The sequence below is a fragment of the Pongo abelii genome, chromosome 18, assembly GCF_028885655.2.
Source record: "Pongo abelii isolate AG06213 chromosome 18, NHGRI_mPonAbe1-v2.0_pri, whole genome shotgun sequence".
Classification (NCBI taxonomy): Eukaryota; Metazoa; Chordata; class Mammalia; order Primates; family Hominidae; genus Pongo; species Pongo abelii.
In genome coordinates, this window is record NC_072003.2 from 20198786 (window position 1) to 20222058 (window position 23273).

The following is a 23273-nucleotide window of genomic DNA, read 5'->3' on the forward strand; positions in this document are numbered from 1 at the left end:
TTTTCTAGTGTCACTGCTTAAGTTTTCAAAGCCTCTTTGAGTATCAAACACTGTGAGGATGCTCCAGTGCCCACATACACATCCACAGGAATGATTTAAGAAGGGTTAAGTAATTATACCTTATGAACAAAGCTACAAGAAGGTCTTGGTGTAAAGTCACAGCTTCTTTTAAAATTACATACACAATTAAATGAAACATGAAAAGTTTCCCTATACATTTTAGTCTTTGGGGTCTTGATTTTTTTCCCTCAACTCTAAATGCAACTGGTTTTAAATCTCTATCCAACCATACTTGGCAAAGAACTATAAAAAATCCTAAGAGAACAGAAAGCAATACTTTTGTGGCTCATGTGTAACTGGTCTTAGCAGACTTATTACCTGATCAGTGGGGATCTTTGTTTCCATAGACACTGCTTCCCGAAGTCTGGCAACAGTCCCAGACAGAGGTACGGCCACACCAATCCTCATGCAGTGAGAACATTTGCCTTGATACACTACAGTGACATAGAGAGGCTTGTACAGATCAAAGTCAGATCTTCTCATTAGTCACTTATTTCGACTAAAATACAGAAGATGCAAAATAAACCTGAGATGAAATCAACAAAAAACTAAAGCTAACCCACACTGTTACTCGGAAGCCCAAATGGAAAAATTTCACTTGGCTCTAAGCAGAACTATCAATCATCGAGATCTTTGGAAAAGACAATCTTCATAAAATGAACATTCTATGAACCAAACAAAAATATATCTACACTTGATTCTGTGCTTTGTATTTTCTTTAGAACAGCATAACTCCTGGAAATGTTGAGAAATTGTTCAAAATAAAGCAACTAAGAAACAGGAAATGTAAAGTAAGGTCTCTAGAGAATCCTGAAGTCACTCAGCAGCCCTCCCCATCCCCCGATACTATGTGTGGATGACAAACCGGGCCAGACTACACAGCCCCTGCTTGCCTCATGTGCCTGCTCACCCTGCAAACTCAGGAGGGCATTTATTCTTGTAAGGTTGTAGCAATGACTGTATTCAATCCCATTATTAATCCCATTACCTGTCTAAATAAGTAAGAAGACCTAATAGGAGCCTACAGAGGAAAAGGGATACCATAAGAAAATACAGTCTTCATTTTACTAAATCCATTCTTACCTTGTGTGGGTAGAGGAATTGGCAAAGAAATGCAAAGGAAAGGATCAAAACTGTTGCTCTGTTTCTGACAATGAGGACACGTCAAAGAAGATCTTCAAAACAAAAAGGTAAGACGCTTCACATTAAAATCACCCAGAACGATGTCAGGTAAACAAAATAAGTGGAAACATCTGATTTTCTCATACCTATATTGGGCTTGAAAGAGTTCTTGTACAAAAGTGCTACAGACAGGAAAAGACGGTCCCTCAGGCATCATATCAGTCTCTGACAGTGGCTAAAAAAAAAGAAAGTACAATTTCACAGACTAGAAAGACCAATTCTTGGTTGAAGATGAAGCTAGAGAATCACAAATGACCTTGACTTCCTTTACAAGCTATGCATCAAGTGCAGATACTTCAGTGACGGGCACCTGCTAAAGGAGCCAGAACACAGCAGGTAGGATGTGGGTCGCGTGGACTCATCCCCTCACACAGACTCTGCCAGCGATCGTCTCTGCACAGCACTCAGCCGGGCAGCTCCCCTTCCCCAGGATGCTCCAGTTTCCCTCCAATTCTCAAAGCCCCCATCCCAATCTCCTCTAAGAAGTAATCCCCAACCACTTTAAAAGTACTAATCCTGGCCGGGCACAGTGGCTCATGCCTGTAATCCCAACACTTTGAGAGGCCGGGGTGGGTGGATCACTTGAGGTCGGGAGTTCGAGACCAGCCTGACCAACATGGAGAAACCCCATCTCTACTAAAAATACAAAATTAGCCGGCTGTGGTGGCACATGCCTGTAATCCCAGCTACTCAGGAGGCTGACGTAGGAGAATCACTTGAACCCAGGAAGCAGAGGTTGTGGTGAGCCGAGATTGCGCCATTGCACTCCAGCCTGGGCAACAAGAGCGAAAGTCTGTCTCAAAAAAAAAAAAGTACTAATGCTTCCCATGCCTAAATTCCCTAGTACCTATTAGTTGTGCTGTGTATGTTGATGCCTAATCACACTCTACTTCATGTTGTATTTAACTTTTCATGTCCCTCCGCCTAACAATTAGTTACTGAGCACCTGCTACCACATGCAGAGAAGCACTGTACAGAACATTAGGATACAAAGATAATAAGACCCAGTGCCTGACCTTGAGGATGTCTCAATTTGGTGGGAGCGTCAGCCACACGCATACAGTCATATGACAGAATAGAGTGTTCAGGCACAAAAGGACCTTGAATCAGAATAATTTAACAACTTACCAAACTTAGAAATTTAAAATTTGAAGTACAGAGCAGAATTATCAAAAACTTTAAAAGCTGCCCAAGGGAAGCAACCCTTTAGTCTAAATTTTTTCCATTATATAAGTCATTTTATCCATATTTGTAAGACTATATGTATAAAATTAAGAATTAATTGCTATGTTTCTCAATAAGAACATTCTGGGGCTCCTATGGTCAAATCCAATCCCAACAGCAGAGAAAATACATACGTTTCCTTTATGATTGTGTATTCATTCCAGTGAACTACAGAGTATGTGTCTTACTAGAATAGAAAGCAAACATATTCTGCTTTAAAAACAGTTTAGTGAAATGGAATCACTTTTTTTAATCTGAAGCTCATCATACATGCAAATGTTTCCCCTCTCATTAGACTATAAATTCCTTGGGGACAACAGCTCTTGTATCTTACACTGCCAGCACAGTAGTAAACAAAATGAAATGTCCTTTAAGTAGCCATTGAATCTTATACTCACCCAGAGCTTAGTCAATTTCATTGTATTAACGCAATGCAACAAGTCCTCAGTAGAAAAATCTACACACTCTCATGGCTAGCTGACTGCCCTAGGGCAGCATGCGTCCTTACCTTCAGAGGAGGCTGGCCACTCTGCTTCACTGAATGGTTGAGGTCTTCATGAACTCGGTCCAAAAGCCACAGCAGAAACTCCTGGGCATCATGCTGGGAATTTCCCCGGTACTGCAGTGCATTCTTTGACACAATAGTCTATGCAGGTAAATAAATCAGCATGAACACCTGTGAGTTCCTGGCTTTAAAGAAAAACTATTTATTCATAATCCCAAAAGGGATGCCAGATCTCAAGGGTGTTACAGAGTACTTCCCAGAAGGAGTGAAAAGTAAAAACAGATGCCAGTGTAAAAACCTCACCCCTAGAAACATGTACCAGAACCCTTAAAATACACTTACTCCAGCAATTCTACTTTTAGGAGTGTATCTAAAGAAATCATCAGAACAGCCTGTCAAGACTTCTAAGAAAATATTAATCAGGGTTTATAAAAGCAAATAATTGGTAATAACTTGGACATCTTAAAAAAGAGAATTGGTTAAGAGTAGGAGGAGCTGAAACTTAAGTAAAGACAGTTAAATTACGATACAACTACATGACATCCTTAAGAAACACTATATTAAGTGAAAAAAGGTTATAAATAAGTAGTGTGAAATGTGAATGTATTCTTGTAAAAATCGTTTAGGGGGGTGTAGACATATACATACAAAGAAAAAGTTCTAAAATAACACATACCTACATATTAAGTATTATCTCTGGGTGATAGAGTAACAGGTGCTTTTTTTCCTTCTCACTTTTCATATTTTCTACAATGAATACATGTTACATAACAAAGCAGTTAAAAGTTTTGTTTCAAACTTTACAAGACTGATTTACATTGCTTTTGCTAAAACGCTAAACTTTTATTAGGTAAGATACATAACAGCTTCAAGATTCATCACTCATCAACAAAGATTTAATAAGTGTCTAAGATACTAACAGCCTAGTGAGGGGGACAGGGAGAAAGTCCACGCTTACAGTGTAGTTAATGGGATGGTGGTGATGGATGCCAAGTTTCTCATAGTCAGAGAGGGAAGTTACAGATAAGCAAGGAGGGAAGGCAATGAATCAGCTGAAGTTAGTATAAACTCCTATTTAGCTTAACATAGAGATGAACAGATAAATAATTACAGATATTTATATAAACTTGGGTTCACATCCATATATCTGTACACTGAAAGGCGAAGAAGTAGTGACACCCCAGTAACAATGTGCACATCAGTGCCCATATCTTGGTTTCTAATACCATTTTCCAATATAAAACTAGGGCACCTTGGAGAAATGGCCGATTCAACGACATTGGGACAGGGGACACGTCGTCAATGGGACACAGGAACCAATCTAAAAGAACTCCCAACAGCCAAAGCTGGAACAATCTGATCAACAGAATAAACAATATTGGGTTATAACCCAAAGTATAAAAAAGTATTAATTGATATAATTAAATGACTGAATGAATAAATAGGGAGAAGAGACAAATCTTCCTTACAGAGGAATTCCAAATAATTTATATCAATAATCCCCCCTCCAGGAGGTAAAGCTTACCACCCCTACACCTTGAGTGCGGTTTGGGATAGTGACTTACTTCCAGAGACAGGAGAATGGAAAGAGGAGTAGAAAGTAACTTATGGTTACTAACACAGTAACTAACACTGCTTCAGAGAGCTGGGCAAGGTTGACATCATCAGTGGTAAGTCACGTTGCTAGCATGTGCACTTGATATGTGATGAAAAGAACATTTTACCTCTGGTCTTCCTCCCAAAAACCCATGGCCTCAGTCTAATCATAAGGAAAACATCAGACAAAACCCAAACTGAGGGACATTCTGCAAAAAAAAAAAAAAAAAATGTGACTGGTGCTTCTCAAAACTATCAAGGTCTTCAAGGATAAGGAAAGTCTGAGAAACAATCACAGACCAGAAGAGACTAAGATGATGTGATGACTAAATGTAATGTGTTATCCCATGGGAGCCTGGAACAGAAAAAAGGCACAAGAGAATAACTGGGGAAACCTGAATAAAGTATCAAATTTAATCAACAGTAATGTACCAGTGTTAGCTTCTTACTTATAACAAATGCACTACAGTGACATAGGATATTAACAAAAAGGAAACTGAGTATGGGCTTCATGGAAACTCTATGCTACCTTTGCCACTTTTCTGTAAATCTAAAACTATCCTAAAAGTTTATTTAAATACGAATATATATATTTACAAACTTTCTATAAATATAAATATGGCAGTTGTGTATATGCATATCATGGGAAAAGAAGAGAGGCTAATTAAGAAGTAAGAGGACGGTGGTGTTAACTAATAGACAAGAAACCCTTCCAGGAGATGTCATTTGAGCTGGGCCTTGAAGATAAAGAGGCAGGGATTCAAGGCTGAGGAAGCAACATGCACAAACACACAAAGGTACAATATGACACCTTCAAGGAAGACCAACAAGGTAGAAATAGGCCTGAAATTCCAGATCTATTAGACAGAATGGGAGGAGATCAAACAGTAAACAGATTAGGCAGAGTAGGAGGATATGAAACAGTAAAGTCAGATGCCAGCTCAGGAAAGATTTTAAAGGCCACTCAAACATGGCACAGGGAGCCATAAATGAAATGGTAAATTAAGATCATGGGCTCTGGAGCATACAGCCTGAGTTCAGATCTCTGTTGCCCCACTTCCTATTTGTGAGGCCTGGTACTACTCTCCTCCAAAGTAAAATGGATAATAATGACTCAGTGTGATGAACAGATTTTGAGAATGCATGCCAAATATTTCACTTGTAAATGAGATATAACCAGCACTCAAATTTTAGCCATATTATATATGGGAGTAAAGACAAATCAGGGGGCCGGGTGCAGTGGCTCACACCTGTAATCCCAGCACTTTGGGAGGCCAAGGAGGGTGGATCACGAGGTCAGGAGATCGAGACCATCCTAGTTAACATGGTGAAACCCCGTCTCTACTAAAAATACAAAAAATTAGCCAGGCGTGGTAGTGCCCGCCTGTAGTCCTAGTGATTTGGGAGGCTGAGGCAGGAGAATGGTGTGAACCCGGGAGGCAGAGCTTGCAGTGAGCCAAGATCATGCCACTGCCCTCCAGCCTGGATGACAGAGCGAGACTCTATCTCAAAATAAATAAATAAATAAATAAATAAAAATTAAAAAGAGAGAAAGCAGGGGAGGCAACTGCACAATGGGAGAGTAGTTAGGAAACAAACTAAAGAGGCAAGAAATAATGACAGTCTAAGCTAAAGCAGTGAGGACAGAATGGGAAGGCAGATTTGGGAGATTTAGGAATCTGAGTGGTAGAATCAATACGATTTGTGACCTAATGAATGTGGAGAGGGAGGAAGGAGGCATTAATGTCACTCAGGTGTCTTACCTAGATGATGAGCAACTGGTAGTACCCTGCATCAAGATAGAAAATAAAAAAGGAGGAAGTCCAGGAAAGAGTTCCCAGAATGAGTCCCCCCTTTCGAATCCATTGTAGCTAAAGTTCTATGGAACCTCTGAATGGAAGGTATCTGGTAAACAACTGAAAAATACAGATCTGTGGGCTCACTGGAGGAGTCTGTGCTAAGGACAAAGATTTGGAATTCAACAGATGGGTGGTGGTAGAAACCTCAACTAAGGCTGAGAGTGCCCAGACATCATCTATAAGAGATCGAGCCAGAGGACAGAATGCAGAGGTAACCTATACTTAGGTGGGGGGCTCAAAGAAGCCCAAGAAAAACACCATCAAAGATGTAGTGAGAAAATCAGGAGAATGGTGTCTAAGAGTCAAATGAAGAGAGCTTCATGAACAAAAGGGTGATCAACAGTGTGAAATGTTGACGAATGATAAAGGAGGCCAGAGAACAAAAAACTGTCTACTATATTCCAATTAAGACAACGATAACAGAGGTGAAAAGAAGGAACAGATTTGCGATTTGCATCACAATCTGATGATCAGTTTGATGTGAATCAACAAGAAAATATTCATTTATAGATCTTGAGATTCAGATTCGGGAGGAAAAAAACAAACGGATATCACAGAGAATACGGAGGTGTCACTGACACAACTTACTGAATAAAATGAGCAAGGGAGAAGGATCCTGATAGCAACAAAGTTTCAAATACCTGGAAGGGACCACTGGATGCCATCTCAGAAACAGGTACACAAGGAAGAACAGGCGTGATGGGAAGTCTTCACCACGGTACAAAACTTCCCCACTAAATCACCAAATCCAAGTGCTTTTTCCTCAGTCTTCATGTCTATCTCCCTTTAGCATTATATATATGTAAACGGCCCAGGCATGGTGGCTCACGCCTGTAATCCCAGCACTTTGGGAGGCTGAGACAGGTGGATCACCTGAGGTCAAGAGTTCAAAATCAGCCTGACCAACATGGTGAAACTCCGTCTCTACTAACACAAAATTAGTCGGGCGTGGTGGCACATGCCTGTAATCCCAGCTACTTGGGAGGCTGAGGCAGGAGAAATGCTTGAACCCGGGAGGCGGAGGTTGCAGTGAGCTGAGAACGCACCATTGCACTCCAGCTTAGGAGAGAAGAGTGAAACTCCATCTCAATAAAAAGAAAAATAATTTTAAAAAAATCTTATTCCATCTTGAAATGGTTTGGCTTATGGCCTTATGTTCCCCTCATTCAGAAGAATCAAAACCAAAGGCATTAGTATGTATAATGGAAGAATGTGAGCTACAGAAGAGAAGATTTCCTAATTTTAAAAAAATGAATAGCCGGGTGCGGTGGCTCACACCTGTAATCCCAGCACTTTGGGAGGCTGAGGTGGGCAGATCACCTGAGGTCGGGAGTTGAAGACCAGCCTGACCAACATGGAGAAATCCCGTCTCTACTAAAAATACAAAATTAGCCGGGCATGGTGGTGCATGGCTGTAGTCCCAGCTACTCAAGAGGCTGAGGCAGGAGAATTGCTTGAACCCGGGAGGTGGAGGTTGTGGTGAGCCGAGATCACGCCATTGCACTCCAGCCTGGGCAACAAGAGTGAAACTCCGTCCCCCCCAAAAAAAAGAATTGATAAAAAACATCATTAGCACTAATGAAACCTTGGTTGACTCGGGATGTAAGACAAACATGTAGGTGTCACTATACTGACGGATCGAAAGAGGAAAGCAGATGACACCAAGGTCTCCCATTTCTGACTTAAGTAGGTAATGAACCAGGAACAGAGGAAGAGATTAGGGGACCACAGTTTTGAACAAGCTGCATTTGAGGTATCAACATGATCCCAAGTGAGGTTAAATCTGGTGCTCGGGAAACAGATTTGAGCTGGAAATTTGAATCAGAGCAGCACACGCCTATCACATGAGACAGAACCCAGGGAACATCTGGTAAGAAGAGGAAGCAGCCGGGACAGAATCTTGAACACTGGAAAAGGTCACAGAAAAGCTGCCCGTGAAGAAGCAAAGAGGTGGCAGCCAGGAGAGAGAGAGTGGCATCATACAAGTGAGGACAGAGAAACCTCCACGGAGGCGGAAGCAACAATGAAAACTACTGCAGAAAAGGCAAGTCAGGCAGGCTCTGAGGCAGATCCTCTAGAATAGCAAATTAAGAGGCTGCTTGCTCATGTAATCTCAATGAAGCAGAATATTTATCAGAGAGGGTTAAAAGAAACAAGGCAAGGGTTTGAATGACTGCCAGAGATCATTCTTCATCACCAAGGAGCTCAGTTATAAAAGGATGGAGGAAAGATGCTGTGACCATCTGGAGGGGACCTTCAGGAGCAGAGGGACCCACAGGCTAAGGGAAGGAGCTAACAGAAAGGAGATATCTGAATAAAGATGATTCTTCAGGCTGGGTACAGTGGCTCAAACCTGTAATCCCAGCACTTTGGGAGGCTGAGGTGGGTGGATGACCTGAGGTCAGGAGTTCAACATCAGCCTCGCCAACATGGTGAAACCCCATCTCTACTAAAAATACAGAAGTTAGCCAGGCGTGGTGGTGGGCGCCTGTAATCCCAACTACTTAGGCGACTGAGGCAGGAGAGTTGCTTTAACCTGGGAGGTGGAGATTGCAGTGAGCTGAGATCGCATCACTGCACTCCAGCCTGGGCAATGGAGCAAGACCCTTACTCAAAAAAAAAAAAAAAAAAAGGTGATTCTTTGGTAAGGGGAAAAGGAGAGATTGATTTAAAAGAGGCTGCAGAGGAACTGGCCTTAAACAGAAGGTAGGTAGGAGAGATGGAAGAGAAGGAGGTAAAGATAGTCCTGGATGCAGATAAACTAGTGATAGGAAAGCAGGGAACCTGGTTTTTTGAGTTTATTTTGTAAAGAAAGTAGAGGACAACTGCCAAGAGGAGCTCTTACGTGTAACAGGGGTAATGACAATCTCATAGCATAGAGTTGGGCCACACAAACTGTCAGAAGTACAGCAAGCTTCTGTTCTGAATCCTCTCTCTTAATTGACTCCCAATGGGGAAAAAATAGAAAAAAAAAAAGTTTCAGCATAGACATTCCTAACAAATTAACTGAAATCAAACTCTTCCTCACATTTCAAAGCAGATATTTTATACACAGCATCCATTCAGATTTCAGGGTGGAGAGTACGTTCAATTATCAAGACTGCATTAAATTTATTTACGCTTCTGTCCACTATCACTTCAACTCATCCACACTTATCCACCAACTGCTGTGTTCTAAGGCAGAGTGCCAAGGCTGCTCAACAACATGTTTGTTGGGCACAACCAAACAGGTAACAGAACGTCCACAATCCTCATAACTAGGGCAAAAACCATTCTGGGTCAACCCCACCCTAAATCACTATATCAGACCCTAAAGGAAATTTAAGGAAAAGAAAATCTCAATACACAAACACAAAAGGTCCTCTTCTGCCTCTTTTTACCCCTCACAATGGTAACTTATTCCCACTGCAGATACCCAGGGGACTACTTATCTTACCTCTTCCCCAGACAAAACAAAACACAGAAGAATCTAATGGCCAATCCTTTAGTATGTATCACAGAAAAAAGAAAAGCAGTAGGAGTCAAGAATCCTAAGCTCAAGCTCCGGCTCTGCCACAAACCGCTGGTTATCAGAGGCAACTCACTGAACCTGTGATTCGAATCCTGGTTCACCAAATGAGCAGATGAGACCCCTGCATCCCAAATCTTCACCCAAGCCCTTCCCCAAGAGTCCCGGCAAGTGATCTGGTATACGTTTTTGGTCACATCTGATGTTGCTTTGATTTGCCTTTTACGATCTTTTTTCATAATTAAACCTTAGTTTATTTGATGTCCTAAATTAATCTTTCTGTATGTTTGCAGTTTTGAAAAAGTTGATTATCAATGTCCTCTGTAAATAGAAGCATTGCTACAATCTGAGAAATTATTGATGTCATTTCTATAGAAAACAGAATGTGGGCCAGGTGTGCTGGCTTATGCTTGTAATCTCAGCACATTGGGAGGCCAAGGCAGGAGGATGGCTTGAGCCCAGTTCTAGACCAACCTGGGCAACATATCGAGACCCTGTCTCTATTTAAAATAAATTAAAAAAAATAGAAAAGAAAAGAAAAAATAACATGCACCTTCTTAAAATTAATCTTACATATTTGTGTCTATTTTACAGAATTTGGGTATAGTGTTTCTGTTTGGAAAAAAATATTAAACTGAGTCTCTTGGTCTCCTGGCTTAAATCCTGTACATCCTACTATAAACAGGTTTGACCCCTGCTCCTATTTTCCCCTCAGTTGGGATGATCCTTAGCATATAGTTACTAAATAATAAAGTAAAAGGCAAAACACTTACCGGGTTTTCAAGTTTCATAAAATTTCTCCTTACCCTTCAAAGAGAGAATGTTTTTATTTTTTTCCCTTAAAGAAAAAAAAAAAAAAAAAGAGTTGGAAACATGGGTCAGAAAAGAAAAGAGCCATAAAATTAGACATGAGGGTCTTTCTTCCTGTAGAGCCCTAGTAAAGAGGCTGAAGCATCCCGGGCTCCAGGGAAAAGATACTGACTGGTCCAAGACATCCTTCACCTAACTCCAGGAAGAAGAAGAAAAAGCAACGGTCGGTCACTGGTGACTTCCACCCATGGGAAATGGATGTGGCAATACTGGTCTGACATGAATGATCGGGAGTTGGACTTCTCTTTTGGGAAGAAGGGTAGCTTGCAAGACTCATCAAACCCAATCATTGCCCACTTTCTTTGATTCTATGCCAGAAGAAACACAAAATTTGTTTCCAGTGATCACGGACAAAAACAAAAACAAACAAACAAAAACAGAAGAACTCAGGAGGACAATAGTATTTACATTTTTAGAAAAAGAAATAGATGAAATGCAAACAGCTGGGTAGTATCTAAAAGTGAAATCTGGCTTATGGGCTGCTGCTGGAAATAAAATAATAAGCGCTTGTCTTGAGAAAAGTTTCATCGTTTGAATTTTACTTTCAGGACGCCTACTAAGTTGATGAAGAATAATTAGCTAAAACATAAGGGATAAAATTTGTACAAATAGATGAACACTGTAAAAACAGATACGACTCATGAAAAAATGGTAATATAGTGTCCATGCAATAGTATGACATACTAGGACACAGAATAAATAGGGCCTTCTGTGCCCTTCATCTATTCTTCCTCCTCATCTTCTCCTCTGAGGGGAGAGGAGACAAATAAGACTGAGAGGCCCCTAATATTTGCTGGCTGGGGCAACAGCCCCTTGAAAGGGACCCTAAGGCCTCTAGGCTTTCATATGTACTTCCCCTAGGGCTGGAATGCCCTCCACCACACCCTTCAAACAGCTCTCCCTCCTGAGAAAGATAAGCAGGGGACCTTGGTGGGAGAGGAGAGAGAAATGAGGCACAGGGAAAGGGGGCTTCCATCCAGGATGGAAAGACAACCTGATGAGGACAGGAGCAAATGCCACACACATTCCTTGGACTCTGTTCACATTTGGCCACAGAGAAAAGCATGTTATTCCTGGTACAGGTTGAGTATCCCTTATCCAAAATGTTCAGAACCATAGGTATTTCAGAGTTCATATTTTTTTCAGATTTCTGATTATTTGTATTATACTTACCAGCTGAGTATCCCAAATTTGAAAATTCAAAATCCAAAATGCTCCAATGAGCATTTCTTTTGAGCATCATGTGAGTGCTCAGAAAGTTTCAAATTTTGGAGCATTTCAGATTTCAGATTGTCAGATTTAGGAGGGTCAACCTGTACAGAGCTCCTGATCCTTCCAGGCACAAGGGCCAAGCATAGGATAACTCAAGTATAGGTGTCCATCATATCCAAGTTCTCAGGATGCAAACTCAGGAACGAAATAGATTTGTATAGCAAAGAATATCTGCACTGCTGTAAGATTAGTGTCAGATTTTAAGCAAATTCATATGTACCACAAAGACCTAGTGGCAAAGACTCATTGCTGAATAACGACTAGTAAAGTATGCATTCCTCACCTAAAAGAAAAGGCTATAATAAAGGGGCTGAGTAATGGTTACTGCATTTCAAGAAATTATAACTGACTCGTGAAACCACAAAACTAAGGGTTGAAGTATGGTCAAGAGCCAGGAAAAAAGGGAGAAATAGTGAAAGGAATATCCTATAAGTGGATTCAGCCAGACAAACAAGGAGCAAAAGTTGTCCCAACTGATTATACAAGTAGCAAGAGAAGACCTCCAAGTAAGTATTTACACAATGGTAAAAACTTTCTGCTAGAAATGCAGTAGAAAAAGAAAGACTGGATTATGAATACCAGAGTTCAAGTTCTCATTCTACTACTTTTGATTTTTTTCATTTTCTTATTTTTGTTGTTGTTGTTGTTGTTGTTGACATGGAGTCTCTCTCTGCCCAGGCTGGAGCGCAGTAGTGCGATCTCAGCTCACTGCAACTTCCACCTCCCGGGTTCAAGCAATTCTCCTGCCTCAGCCTCCAAGTAGCTGGGACTACAGGTGCACGCCACCACGTCCCGCTAATTTTTGTATTTTTAGTAGAGATGGGGTTTCACCATGTTGGCCAGGCTGGTCTCGAACTCCTGACTTCAAGTGATCCTCCCATTTCAGCCTCTCAAAGTGCTGGGATTACAGGTGTCAGTCTCTCCACCCGAACTTTCTACCATTTTTTACTTAACACGTGCTTCTCTGAGCCTCAGTCATCTTTTCTGCAAAATGGGAATGGTGATAGTAATGCTTTTCTAAAAGGATTACTGTAAGGCTTTAATGAGATCATAAAAGCATTTTGTAAAGTCTAAAACTCTGTACAGATGCTATTATGTTAGTTTTGAAAAATAGAATAAAAAAAGAAAAGAATTACCCTATGATACCACACAATCCTTAAAAATGCCAAAGAGAAAGAAAACGAGAAAATATCTAAAGCATTAGTTCTCTATCCTGGCTGCACATTAGAATTACCTGGGGAAAGTTAAAAATAAAAACCATGTCCTGGCAGCAGCCCACTGCTAATTTTTTTTTCAAGTGTGACTTATTTTTAATGACTATTTCTAACGTGAAGCCAAGTCTGAGAACAAACACAGCCACATTGGAAAAGCTCCAGAGTTTCACTTCCAAAAGCACCAAAACTTATGGGAGGCTCCTTTGTCATAAGCGCATTATATGACTTCTTACATTACGTTTTATTCATATCTCCAGGACATACCATCTCACATGCATCACTAGACAGTGAACAGGAATAATGTCTTACTCAATATTACTTCCCCAATACCTAGCAAATACAATGCTTGGTGCAAAGGGTAACAATAACAGTTAATACTTATAGAGCGCTTACACTGTATCAGGCATTACGCTTATTGCTTATAGATGTTATTTTCTATAAAATTCACCCTTAATGGCTGGGTGCAGTGGCTCATGCCTGTAATCCCAGCTACTCTAGAGGCTGAGGCAGGAGGGTCGCTTGAACCCAGGAGGCGGAGGTTGCAGTCAACTGAGATCGCATCACCGCACTGCAGCCTGGGCAACACTGCAAGGCTCTGTCTCAAAAAAATAATAAAATAAAATAAATAAATTCACCCTTAGGAAATTCCCTATGCTGTATTCTTATTTATGGATGAAAAAACTTAGCCTCAGAGAAACAAAGTAACTTTTCAAAGTCACCACTCTTCTTTTTTTCTTTCTTTTTTTTGAGACAGTCTCACTTTGTCCCCCAGGCTGGAGTGCAGTGGCACAATCTCAGCTCACTGCGACCTCCGCCTCCCGAGTTCAAGCGATTCTCCTGCCTCAGCCTTCCAAGTAGCTGGGATTACAGGCGCATATCACCATGCCCAGCTGATTTTTGTATTTTTTGTAGAGACGGGTTTTACCATGTTGGCCAGGCTGGTCTCAAACTCCTGACCTCAAGTGAGCCGCCTGCCTCAGCCTCCCACAGTGCTGGGATTATAGGCATGAGCCACCGTGCCCGGCCAGTTACCACTATTCTTCAACCTCAGCTGATTAAAAAAGCCTTAAAATATTTTTGCCCATAATCCTTCTTCAACAAAGTACCTTAAAATGATTTGTCCCCATATAGGACTCAGCATCCTACAGGGCTCACGTTCTTCATTCTAAACGTCAATTCTCAGTTAGACATAAAGCACGACTAAACTACAGCTGCACCAACCCTGAGGCTTCAGGGAATTTATCTGCTCTTAAATAAATCCTTGTTAAGCAGTTTTTGTTTTGTTGCAATTTGTATTTCTTCCTATGACTGAAATATGGCCCAGAAACAAAAATGCCGTTTATCTAATTGGCATGTTATTTGAGAAATAAGGAGGAATGCAGACAATGTAGAATGATCAAGTTGCAGCATGTGAAGAACTATGTCCTGCCCAAGTGTCCCAGGATGCTAGAGAAAGCAAACACACCAGAGACAAAGATCTGGCTTCAGGGAACTCCATCTGTCTCTCATCAGTAATGTAAAGGGGGTGTTCTTCACCTTAAATGCTCAAGCTGCTCTTCTGGTGGAGATTAATTCCACCAATAGTTCATCCTTCCCCGCACAACTTAAGTGGCCAAGACTTGCTGACTCCAAGTTTAGAGTCAGCTCAGGTCACCAAAATGTATTTAACTACCCAATCAACTAACTCAAGTAACTCAAAAGTATCTTCTTTTTGGACCCTTTCTCATTTTTCCAACACAATCTACCATTCAAAACTATAGTAAAACAAACCCTTTTTTTAAGGAGGAAGGGGGGAAATTTTGACTTACAATCAACACAAAAAAGCAAACGTCCAGTCCCAATGCAAGTTGATCATCATACAGGAAGAATGATAATCTGAAAGAGTTAAAGTTAAAACTGAAAAGCCACCTAAATATATAATAAATTATTATATATTCCTGTCATGAAACATTACAAACGGTTGAGGGTTTAAAAAGCATCAAGTTGTACACTTTAAATATACACAATTTTTATGTGTCAATGATATCTCAGGCTGTTTAAAAACAAGAGACAGACCTATGGAGCTTTAAACCAAAGTTTTCCATTTATAGTAACTCTAAACCCAAAGCCCAAACCAACCTCTGGATCTTAACCACTGGGGAAAGAGACAGCAGCCAGCATCAAAGGAAAATTAGAGAGAGAAAAAGAATGTATCCCTACAGCTACATCCAGTGGCCTTTTGAGGCCATCCTGGCTTGCCAGGTGGTGGGAGATGAATGCTTAACCCTAGGAAGAGAAAAAAAGAATGGCAGTGGCAGCTTTCTGAGCAAGTAAAAGAAGGTAGAGAAGGAACATACAGACTTACGAACTCAGCACAATGACCCTGCCCACAGCACAAGAGCCAATCAATGTTCTTCACTGAGTGGTGCTCCTCTCCGTGAAGTAAAGTGACCTATACATCCCAGGAGGCAGAATAAGGTGGGAAAGGCAAGGACTAGAGGAAAAATGAGATAAGGCCTTGAACTACCCCTAAGCCAAAGATGCATATATTTCTTCTATAAACACACACAGATTATATACACACACACAAGAGGCAAAATCCTCTTGATTTTGAATATACTGACATTTTATTACAACAGACCTAAAATGTTTTTGACTGAAGCCGATTTTATAAGGGGATCCAAAATATTCTGGAAATAACCTTGCGTTGACTCATTATTCTGCTACTGCATTTTTATAACTGCAACATCACTTAGTAGTAACAAAGGGAGACTATTCATAAGCAGATCCAGCAAGTTTCACTATAAATTATGCATTCACATCGCCATAAACCCAGAGTACTCCCAGTAAATTTTAACTGCCTGAGATGCTTGCAAGTCACAGACCTGCTGTGGCACTCTACACAGCCAACCCTATGGATACTTGACAGGCAAGCCAGGCTGACTCTTAGGCCTCCAATCAATCACAGCCTCCGCTCATTCTTTCAATCCTGGACACAAGAATCAGATCTCCTAAAAACCAGCACAGACACCTCCAGCTCATCCTGGCTCCAGTCTTCTCCTAGCAAAGTACAATTTAGAACCTTCCCAGCCTAGGCCTGGCCGGGCCCGGCCCAATCTTTACCAATTCTAGTCAGTTCAGGCCTTGGTCACCTGCCTGTCTTATGTGGATGCTAAATGGATGAGTGTGTGAATATACAGACAGTAAACAAAGAGAAGAGTGTGAAATCAAAATAGGGCTATTCCCTAGTATCAAAATGCTACTATCACATAGTAACTTCAAAGAATAGATCAAGCTGTTCTCCCTACTAACCAAAGAAATGCAAATTAAAACAATGAAATGCTATTTTCTACTTAGCAACTTAAAGATTTCTTTTTTAATAACAACAGTGGGGTACCACACATTCTTAACAATGCTAGTGGTAAAATCCTTCTGTAAATAAGGTAATAATATGATTTAAGAGCCTTTGAAATAGGTAACTACTGAAAGGAATTTCGTTTTATGTAGCCTCAAGAAATAATCAAAAGTGAAAGATTAATGTACAATATACATTCATTACAAACAGAAGCCATCTACATGCCCAAAAATAGGTTATAGTACCTTCATATAATGATCTGAAAAGTTTTTATGATGAAAATTACTCATAAGACAATCCAAAATTAAGATCACATGACGAAAATCTGGATATATGCTTTGATATCAATTACGTTATACACACACAGGGGAGGGGAAGGCAAGTAAGTCAATTTTATTATTTCAACTTGCATATATTTTCCATGTTTCCTACAAAACTTTAGACACTACTCTTACAGAAATAGATGTTATCTATTATCAAATTTTAGCAAAAGAACCCAGACACAAAAGAATATATACTTATTGCAAACCAAAACCACAATGAGATACCACTTCACGCCTACTCAAACGGCTATAAAGAAAAAGACAGACATTAACAAGTGTTGAGAAGGATATGGAAAAACTGGAACCCTCACACAGTCCTCGTGGGAATAAAATGGTATGGCAACATTGGCAAAGTGCCTGACAGCTCCTCAAACAATTAAACACAGTTACCATATGACCCAGCAATTCCATCTCTAAAATATACCTGAGGAACAAAAACACATCTCCACATAAAAATCTGTACGTGAATGTTCACAGCAGCATTATTTATAATTGCCAAAGTAGAAACAACTCAAACGTCCATCAGCAGATGAATAAACAAAATGTGAAATATTCATATAATAGAATATTTTGCAGCTATAAAACGGAATGTAGTATGATATATACTACAAGATGATTAATCTTGAAAATATCATGCTAAGTGAAAGAAGCCAGATGCAAAAGGCCACATATATGATTCCTTTTATCTGAAATGTCCAGACTAGATAGAGACACAATGTAGCTTAGCGTTCATGTAGGGCTGGAATATTCCACAGAAATAAGGAGTGACTGCTAATGAGTATGGGGTTTTTTGGGGGGTAATTAAAAATGTTCTAAAATTGATTGTGATAATGTTTGCACAACTCCAAGAATATAATCGAACTGTACACTAAATGGATGAATTAAATCGTAGGTTAACTGTATCTCAATAAAGCTGTTTTTAAAACAATATATACTTCTTTCACTCATAATAAAGTCCAACAACAGACAAAACTAATCGATGGTGTTAGAAGACAGTCTATGTTTAATCAATGGTGTTAGAAGACGGTCTAATGGATGGTGTTAGAAGACAGTCTAACATTCCAGAAAGGGTACCTTCTGGAGTGTTAGAGATGTCCTATTTCTTGATCTGGGTTACAAATTATCACTTTAGGATAACACATCAACCTGTACGCTAACGACATATATATTTTTCTGTATGTATGCCATACTTTGTTCAAAAAGTTGACATTAGGCTGGGCGCAGCAGCTCACGCCTGTAATCCTCGGACTCTGGGAGGCCGAGGTGGATGGATCACCTGAGGTCAGGAGTTCGAGACCAACCTGGCCAACAGGGTGAAACCCTGTCTCTACTAAAAATACAAAAATTAGCCAGGCGTGGTGGTGCACGCCTGTAATTCCAGCTACTCATGAGGCTGAAGGAGGAGAAGCACTTGAACCTGGGAGGTGGAGGTTTCACTGAGCCGAGATCATGCCACTGCACACCAGCCTGGACAACAGAACAAGGCTGCATCTCAAATAAATAAACAAACAAATAAATAAATAAATAAAATAAAAAATTAAAAAGTTGACATTAAAATGGAAAAACACTAAAGTTTCTTAATTTAGTCAGACGCTCAGACTCTAACTCAGTTTAGTTAATCTTATTTAGAGCCGATTCCATTTATCTAGTTACTTAACTAAAAAGCAGATTAGAAACTGCAAAATAGTCAGGCATGGTGTCTCATGCCTATAATCTCAACACTTTGGGAGGCCAAGGCAGAAAGATCACTTGTGGCCAAGAGTTTGAGACCAGCCCAGGCAACAAAGAGAGACCTGGTTTCTACCAAAAATTTAAAAATTAGCCAGGCATGGTGGCGCACACCTGTGGTCCCGGCCACCGGGGAGCTGAGGTGAGAAGATTACTTGAGCCTGGGAGATAGAGGCTACAGTGAGCCATGATCACACCACTGCACTCCAGCCTGGGAGACAGAGTGAGATTCTGTCTCAAAAGAAAAGAAGAAAAGTACAGGAGGAAGTAGGAGGTACAGGATCCCAGCAACAGGATAAAGCAAGAGAAAACTAGCATGAAGATGGTAGGGAGCAATGAAAGCAAATATCATAGGAGAAATAAGAATTCGAACAATATAGCAATCCAGAACCACTCAATAGGGCCTATGTAGTCCCACTAGCCCCAAAAGAAACCTCCATATTACCTAAAAGGAGATCAATCAATGATGTTCATAACAACCCTAAGTCACCAAGGAACAAATGAGTATGTCTAGGATTCTCACCCTGGCAATGAGTACAAAATAATATGATCAAGCCATCTAATCAAAAGAAAAGGTTAAAATTGTAAGGATCTGATGTTCAAATAAGTAGTTACCTCAGAAGTCACTTATGTAAAAGACTCATTCCCCAAAATGCCAGGCACATGGATTATCATTGTGTTATTCAACGATGATACAATGGCACAGAATGTATCATACTGAGAAGTGAGTGCCCTCTCCGGGACATACTCCTCAGTGAGTCATCCAGCACTAGAACACTGGAGATATAAATAAATACCACCTCTTCAAAAACAGTCTGAAATTCAAGTGGTCAAAACTTAGAGCATCATGGCCGGGCATGGTGCCTCATGCCTGTAATCCTAGCACGAGGCTGAGGCGGGTGGATCACCGGAGGTCAGGAGTTCAAGACCAGCCTAGCCAACATGGTGAAACCCCGTCTCTGCTAAAAATACAGAAATTAGCCAGGTGTGGTGGTGGGTGCCTGTAATCCCAGCTACTTGGGAGGCTGAGGCAGGAGAATTGCTTGAACCCGGGAGGTGGAGGTTGCAATGAGCCGAGATCATGCCACTGCACTCCAGCCTGGGTGACAGAGCAAGACTCTGTCTCACAAAAATAAAAAAATTAAAAAAACCCTAGAGCATCTACGCATCAAAGGTAAGCTATAAAACAATCAGACTTGCAAAGCTAGACCCAGTGAAAGTGTAGAGGTGGAGCGTACTTCTCGTCAGCACTTAACTATGGTGATATTTTGCAAGATCCTTTCTACGCCTCTGTCCTACCAGCATCCCTTTCTTATGTCCCAGACCTGCTGTCACAGGCTGGGTTGGTTGGTGTGTTGGTTGGTTGTTCTTGCTAAAATGTTTTCACCACTCAGGTGTAAAGGAGTCGATGGTTGTTAAACACCACGATCTGTGAGGATGGTATTACTATGTGGCAATGAAAAGGAAAATATGGAAACTGAGGCTCAGTGACCTGCCCAAGATCTCAGCTGCACTAGGAGTCTCACTACATTCAAAACTCATAGGCTCACAGATTTTCAAAAGGGAAAGAGTAGCCTCAGACCCTGGATGCCCTCCACCTCCCCCAGCTCTACCCTCTGACGCTTGACAGAATCTGGGAAGGGGTGGCGGCAGCTACAACAGCTTAACCAGCTGCCTGACATCACAATAGAACCTGAAGGGTAACTAACCCCTTCCTCCAGCTGGATATAAAATAAAAAGCAGCCAATAGTCCTTTCTTTCCCATCTGAAGGGAAATTAAGCTACTCTCCTTTCTTCCTGTCACTAGTAAAATTGTGAAATCATTAACTAGTAGATATTTTCCACCAGCTGTTGCTTTTAAAGGAGTTTGTCCTTTTCCTTAGCTACCCTAGTTTATTACAACTTCCACGACACGAAGACTCTGAAACGAGGAAGATTCACCAAGTCGTCACTGTACTGTTAAAAAGGAACTCTTATTTTTAGAAGATTAAAGAACTTTCCAACTTAATGTATCTGTGTAATTACTGGGAGCAACTCTGGTCAGGGAATAAGTTCTTACTATTATTCTTCTCCAGCTACAGAGAGCCATAACCTTCAAATAAAGAAAGTGTTTAATTTCCTTCTCTAGAGTTTGGAAACAGCCTTTCTCTGCTCCCATCATTGCTCAAAGTAAAGTAAATAGAGAAGTTAATTCCCTGCTCATTCATTTGCTCATGAATATGCACACAAGGGTCACGACTAGTTACTATGGGGGTTAAAGGGAATCATAGCAGCCATACATGGTGCCTCATGCCTATAATCTCAGCACTTTGGGAGGCCGAGACGAGAGGATCACTTGAGGCCAGGAATTCAAGACCAGCCTAGGCAATATACCAAGAATTGTCTCTACAAGAAAAAAAAAGTTTTAATCAGCTGAGAGTGGTGGCAGGCACCTGTCGTCCCAGCTACTGCAGAGGCTGAGGTGGGAGGATTGCTTGAGCCCAAGTTTGAGGCTGCAGTAAGCTATGACTGCACCATTGAACACTAACCTGGATACAGAGCGACCCTGTCTCTTAAAAAAAAAAAAAAAAAAAAAGCCTGGGCATAGTGGCTCATACCTGTAATCTCAGCACTTTGGGAGGCCAAAGAGGGGAGGGTGGCTTGAGGACAAGAGTTCAAGACCAGCCTGGACAACAGAGCAAGACCCTGTCTCTAAAAACAAAATAAAAATAAAAAGTAGCCTGTCAGCACATCAATCACATCAGCAGGTTTTTTTTCTTCAAACCACTATCTGATATTACCTCGTTAACTTCTTCAAGTCTTTAATAACAAAAATAATAGCAGCAAATACACATGATATTGAAGTATTTTACTTATCAGGTTGAACCCTATAAAAGTGCCAATCTGTAAATAAAAAACGGTGAAATATGGATAATTCCACAGTGTTCGACCTAATATATCAACTTGTTTGCAGCTCACAACCACCTTATAAAGTAGGTCCCAGATGAAGAAACTGTAAGCACAGAGAGGCTGCTTAACTTACCCGAGGTCACATTGCTAGTAAGTGGCAGAATCAGGATTTGAACCCATGCTCAACACTCCCACCCCACAAAAATGCAAGTTCCATGAAGGCGGACAGTCTTGTTCATTGCAACGTCACTCCCATTGCCTATTATCACAGAGTATGGGCATGTATGTAGTAAGCTCTCAATAAATACATGTTGAGTGAGTGAGTGAGTGAATAAATGAATGAATGAATGAATCTCCTTACAATCACTGGTCGATTGCCCAGACCACTCGGAGCAACCAATGCAGAAGCCTGCCAGGCCAAGAGGAACCGAGGGAAGGAAGACCTGGGCGGGCAGGTGCCCCAGGGGCTCCGGGTGCAGTCGGGGCGCGGCGGCGCGCGGGCTCACCTTGAAGTCGCGGCTGTGCTGCGAGGTGTACTCCAGGGTCCAGAGGGCCCGCACCAGGTGCGCCAGCTGCTCAGTGACCTCGCCCTGGCCCTGCGCGCCGCGGCCCGTAGGCTGCTCGGGGTGAGGCGAGGGCTCAGGCCGCCCCGCCGGGTACTGGCCCAGCGCCAGGCACTCCGCGAAGAGCTCGGTGTTGCTGAGGCACTGCAGCATGGCGTTCATGAAGCACGTGTTGCAGTGGTTGCGGAGCCCCGCCACGCCGGGCACCGGCTTGGCGGCGCGGGACAGGCGGGCGGCGGCGGGCACGGCGGCGGCCGGCCCCGGCGGGAAGCAGCTGCAGAGGCCGCCGCGGTCCGGGGCGGCGCTCTCAGAGCTAAAGTCCGAGAGCGTGGACAGCGTCTTGAGAACGCGGCTCATGAAGCTGCCCACCGAGCGTGCAGAAGAGGGCGAGGAGGGCGCGGCCGGCCCGGACGCCCCGGAGTCCCCCGCGCCGCCGCCGCTAGCGCGGCGGCTCGGAAACAGCCGCTTGCTGAAGGAGCGCTTCTCCTTCCCGCTCGCCGCCGCCGGCGGCCCGGACCCGGGCGCCGTTACCTTGGACATGGCGGCGGCCGCAGACACTCATCACCGTGCCCGCCCGCCTGGCCCGCGGCCCCGCCACAGCCGCCGCCGCATCTCGCAGCTCCGCGCCTCACCGGCCCGGGTGCTCCACTCCCAACACACCTCAAAGCGCAGCGGCGCCAGCGAGCGAGCGGCGGCCGGCGGGGCCAGCGGGCGGGCGCGCGCGCGGTCCGCCCAGCTGGGCCGCTCACGTGACGCGCCTCCCGGCACCGCCCGCCCCGCGCTGAAGCCGCCTAGGCCGCCATGTTCACTGTGGGACGATAGCTGCCTCTCCAGCCGGACGCGATGCCTGGAGGCTGTGGGCGCGGTCCTGCTGCGTGAAGCCTGAGGGAGGCCATGTCTAGTGTGGGCGCGGTCCCGGCTTGGAGGAAAAGGCTGGGCTCCCCTTGGATGGTGGATCCCTGGGGTGGGTCTCTGTCTTTGTTGATCAGATGGCAGAGGCGGGAACGTGCAGGAATCAGGATGCTGTCAGTTACCAGACCGTGCAAGGGCTGGTGGACATGGCCCTGACAGGTCCTGGGCAAGTCAGCCCTGTCTGGTTCCCAAGGGACGTTGCAGATACCTACCGTCTGGGTGCCAGCGGAGTGC

At 42.6% G+C, this 23273-nt stretch overlaps 1 protein-coding gene across 4 annotated transcripts in view; it reads right to left on the reverse strand.

The window, feature by feature from the left end:
- The window catches only part of LOC100431410 (ubiquitin carboxyl-terminal hydrolase 31-like), a 47724-nt gene extending 24904 nt beyond the window's left edge, over positions 1–22820 (reverse strand). For 2 of the 4 annotated variants that reach the window (XM_063717636.1, XM_063717637.1), the window contains exons 1-5: positions 22071–22819; positions 2975–3112; positions 1329–1417; positions 1144–1235; positions 379–494 (exon numbers count right to left, since the gene is read on the reverse strand). In XM_063717636.1, coding sequence (XP_063573706.1) covers positions 379–494; positions 1144–1235; positions 1329–1417; positions 2975–3112; positions 22071–22667 — 1032 coding nt within the window. In that variant the 5' untranslated portion in view covers positions 22668–22819. Of the gene's footprint in view, positions 1–378; positions 495–1143; positions 1236–1328; positions 1418–2974; positions 3113–22070 lie in introns of all 4 variants that reach the window. The other 2 variants (XM_054534759.2, XM_063717638.1) reach the window with 2 other exon arrangements.
- Between the last annotated feature and the right edge of the window lie 453 nt (positions 22821–23273).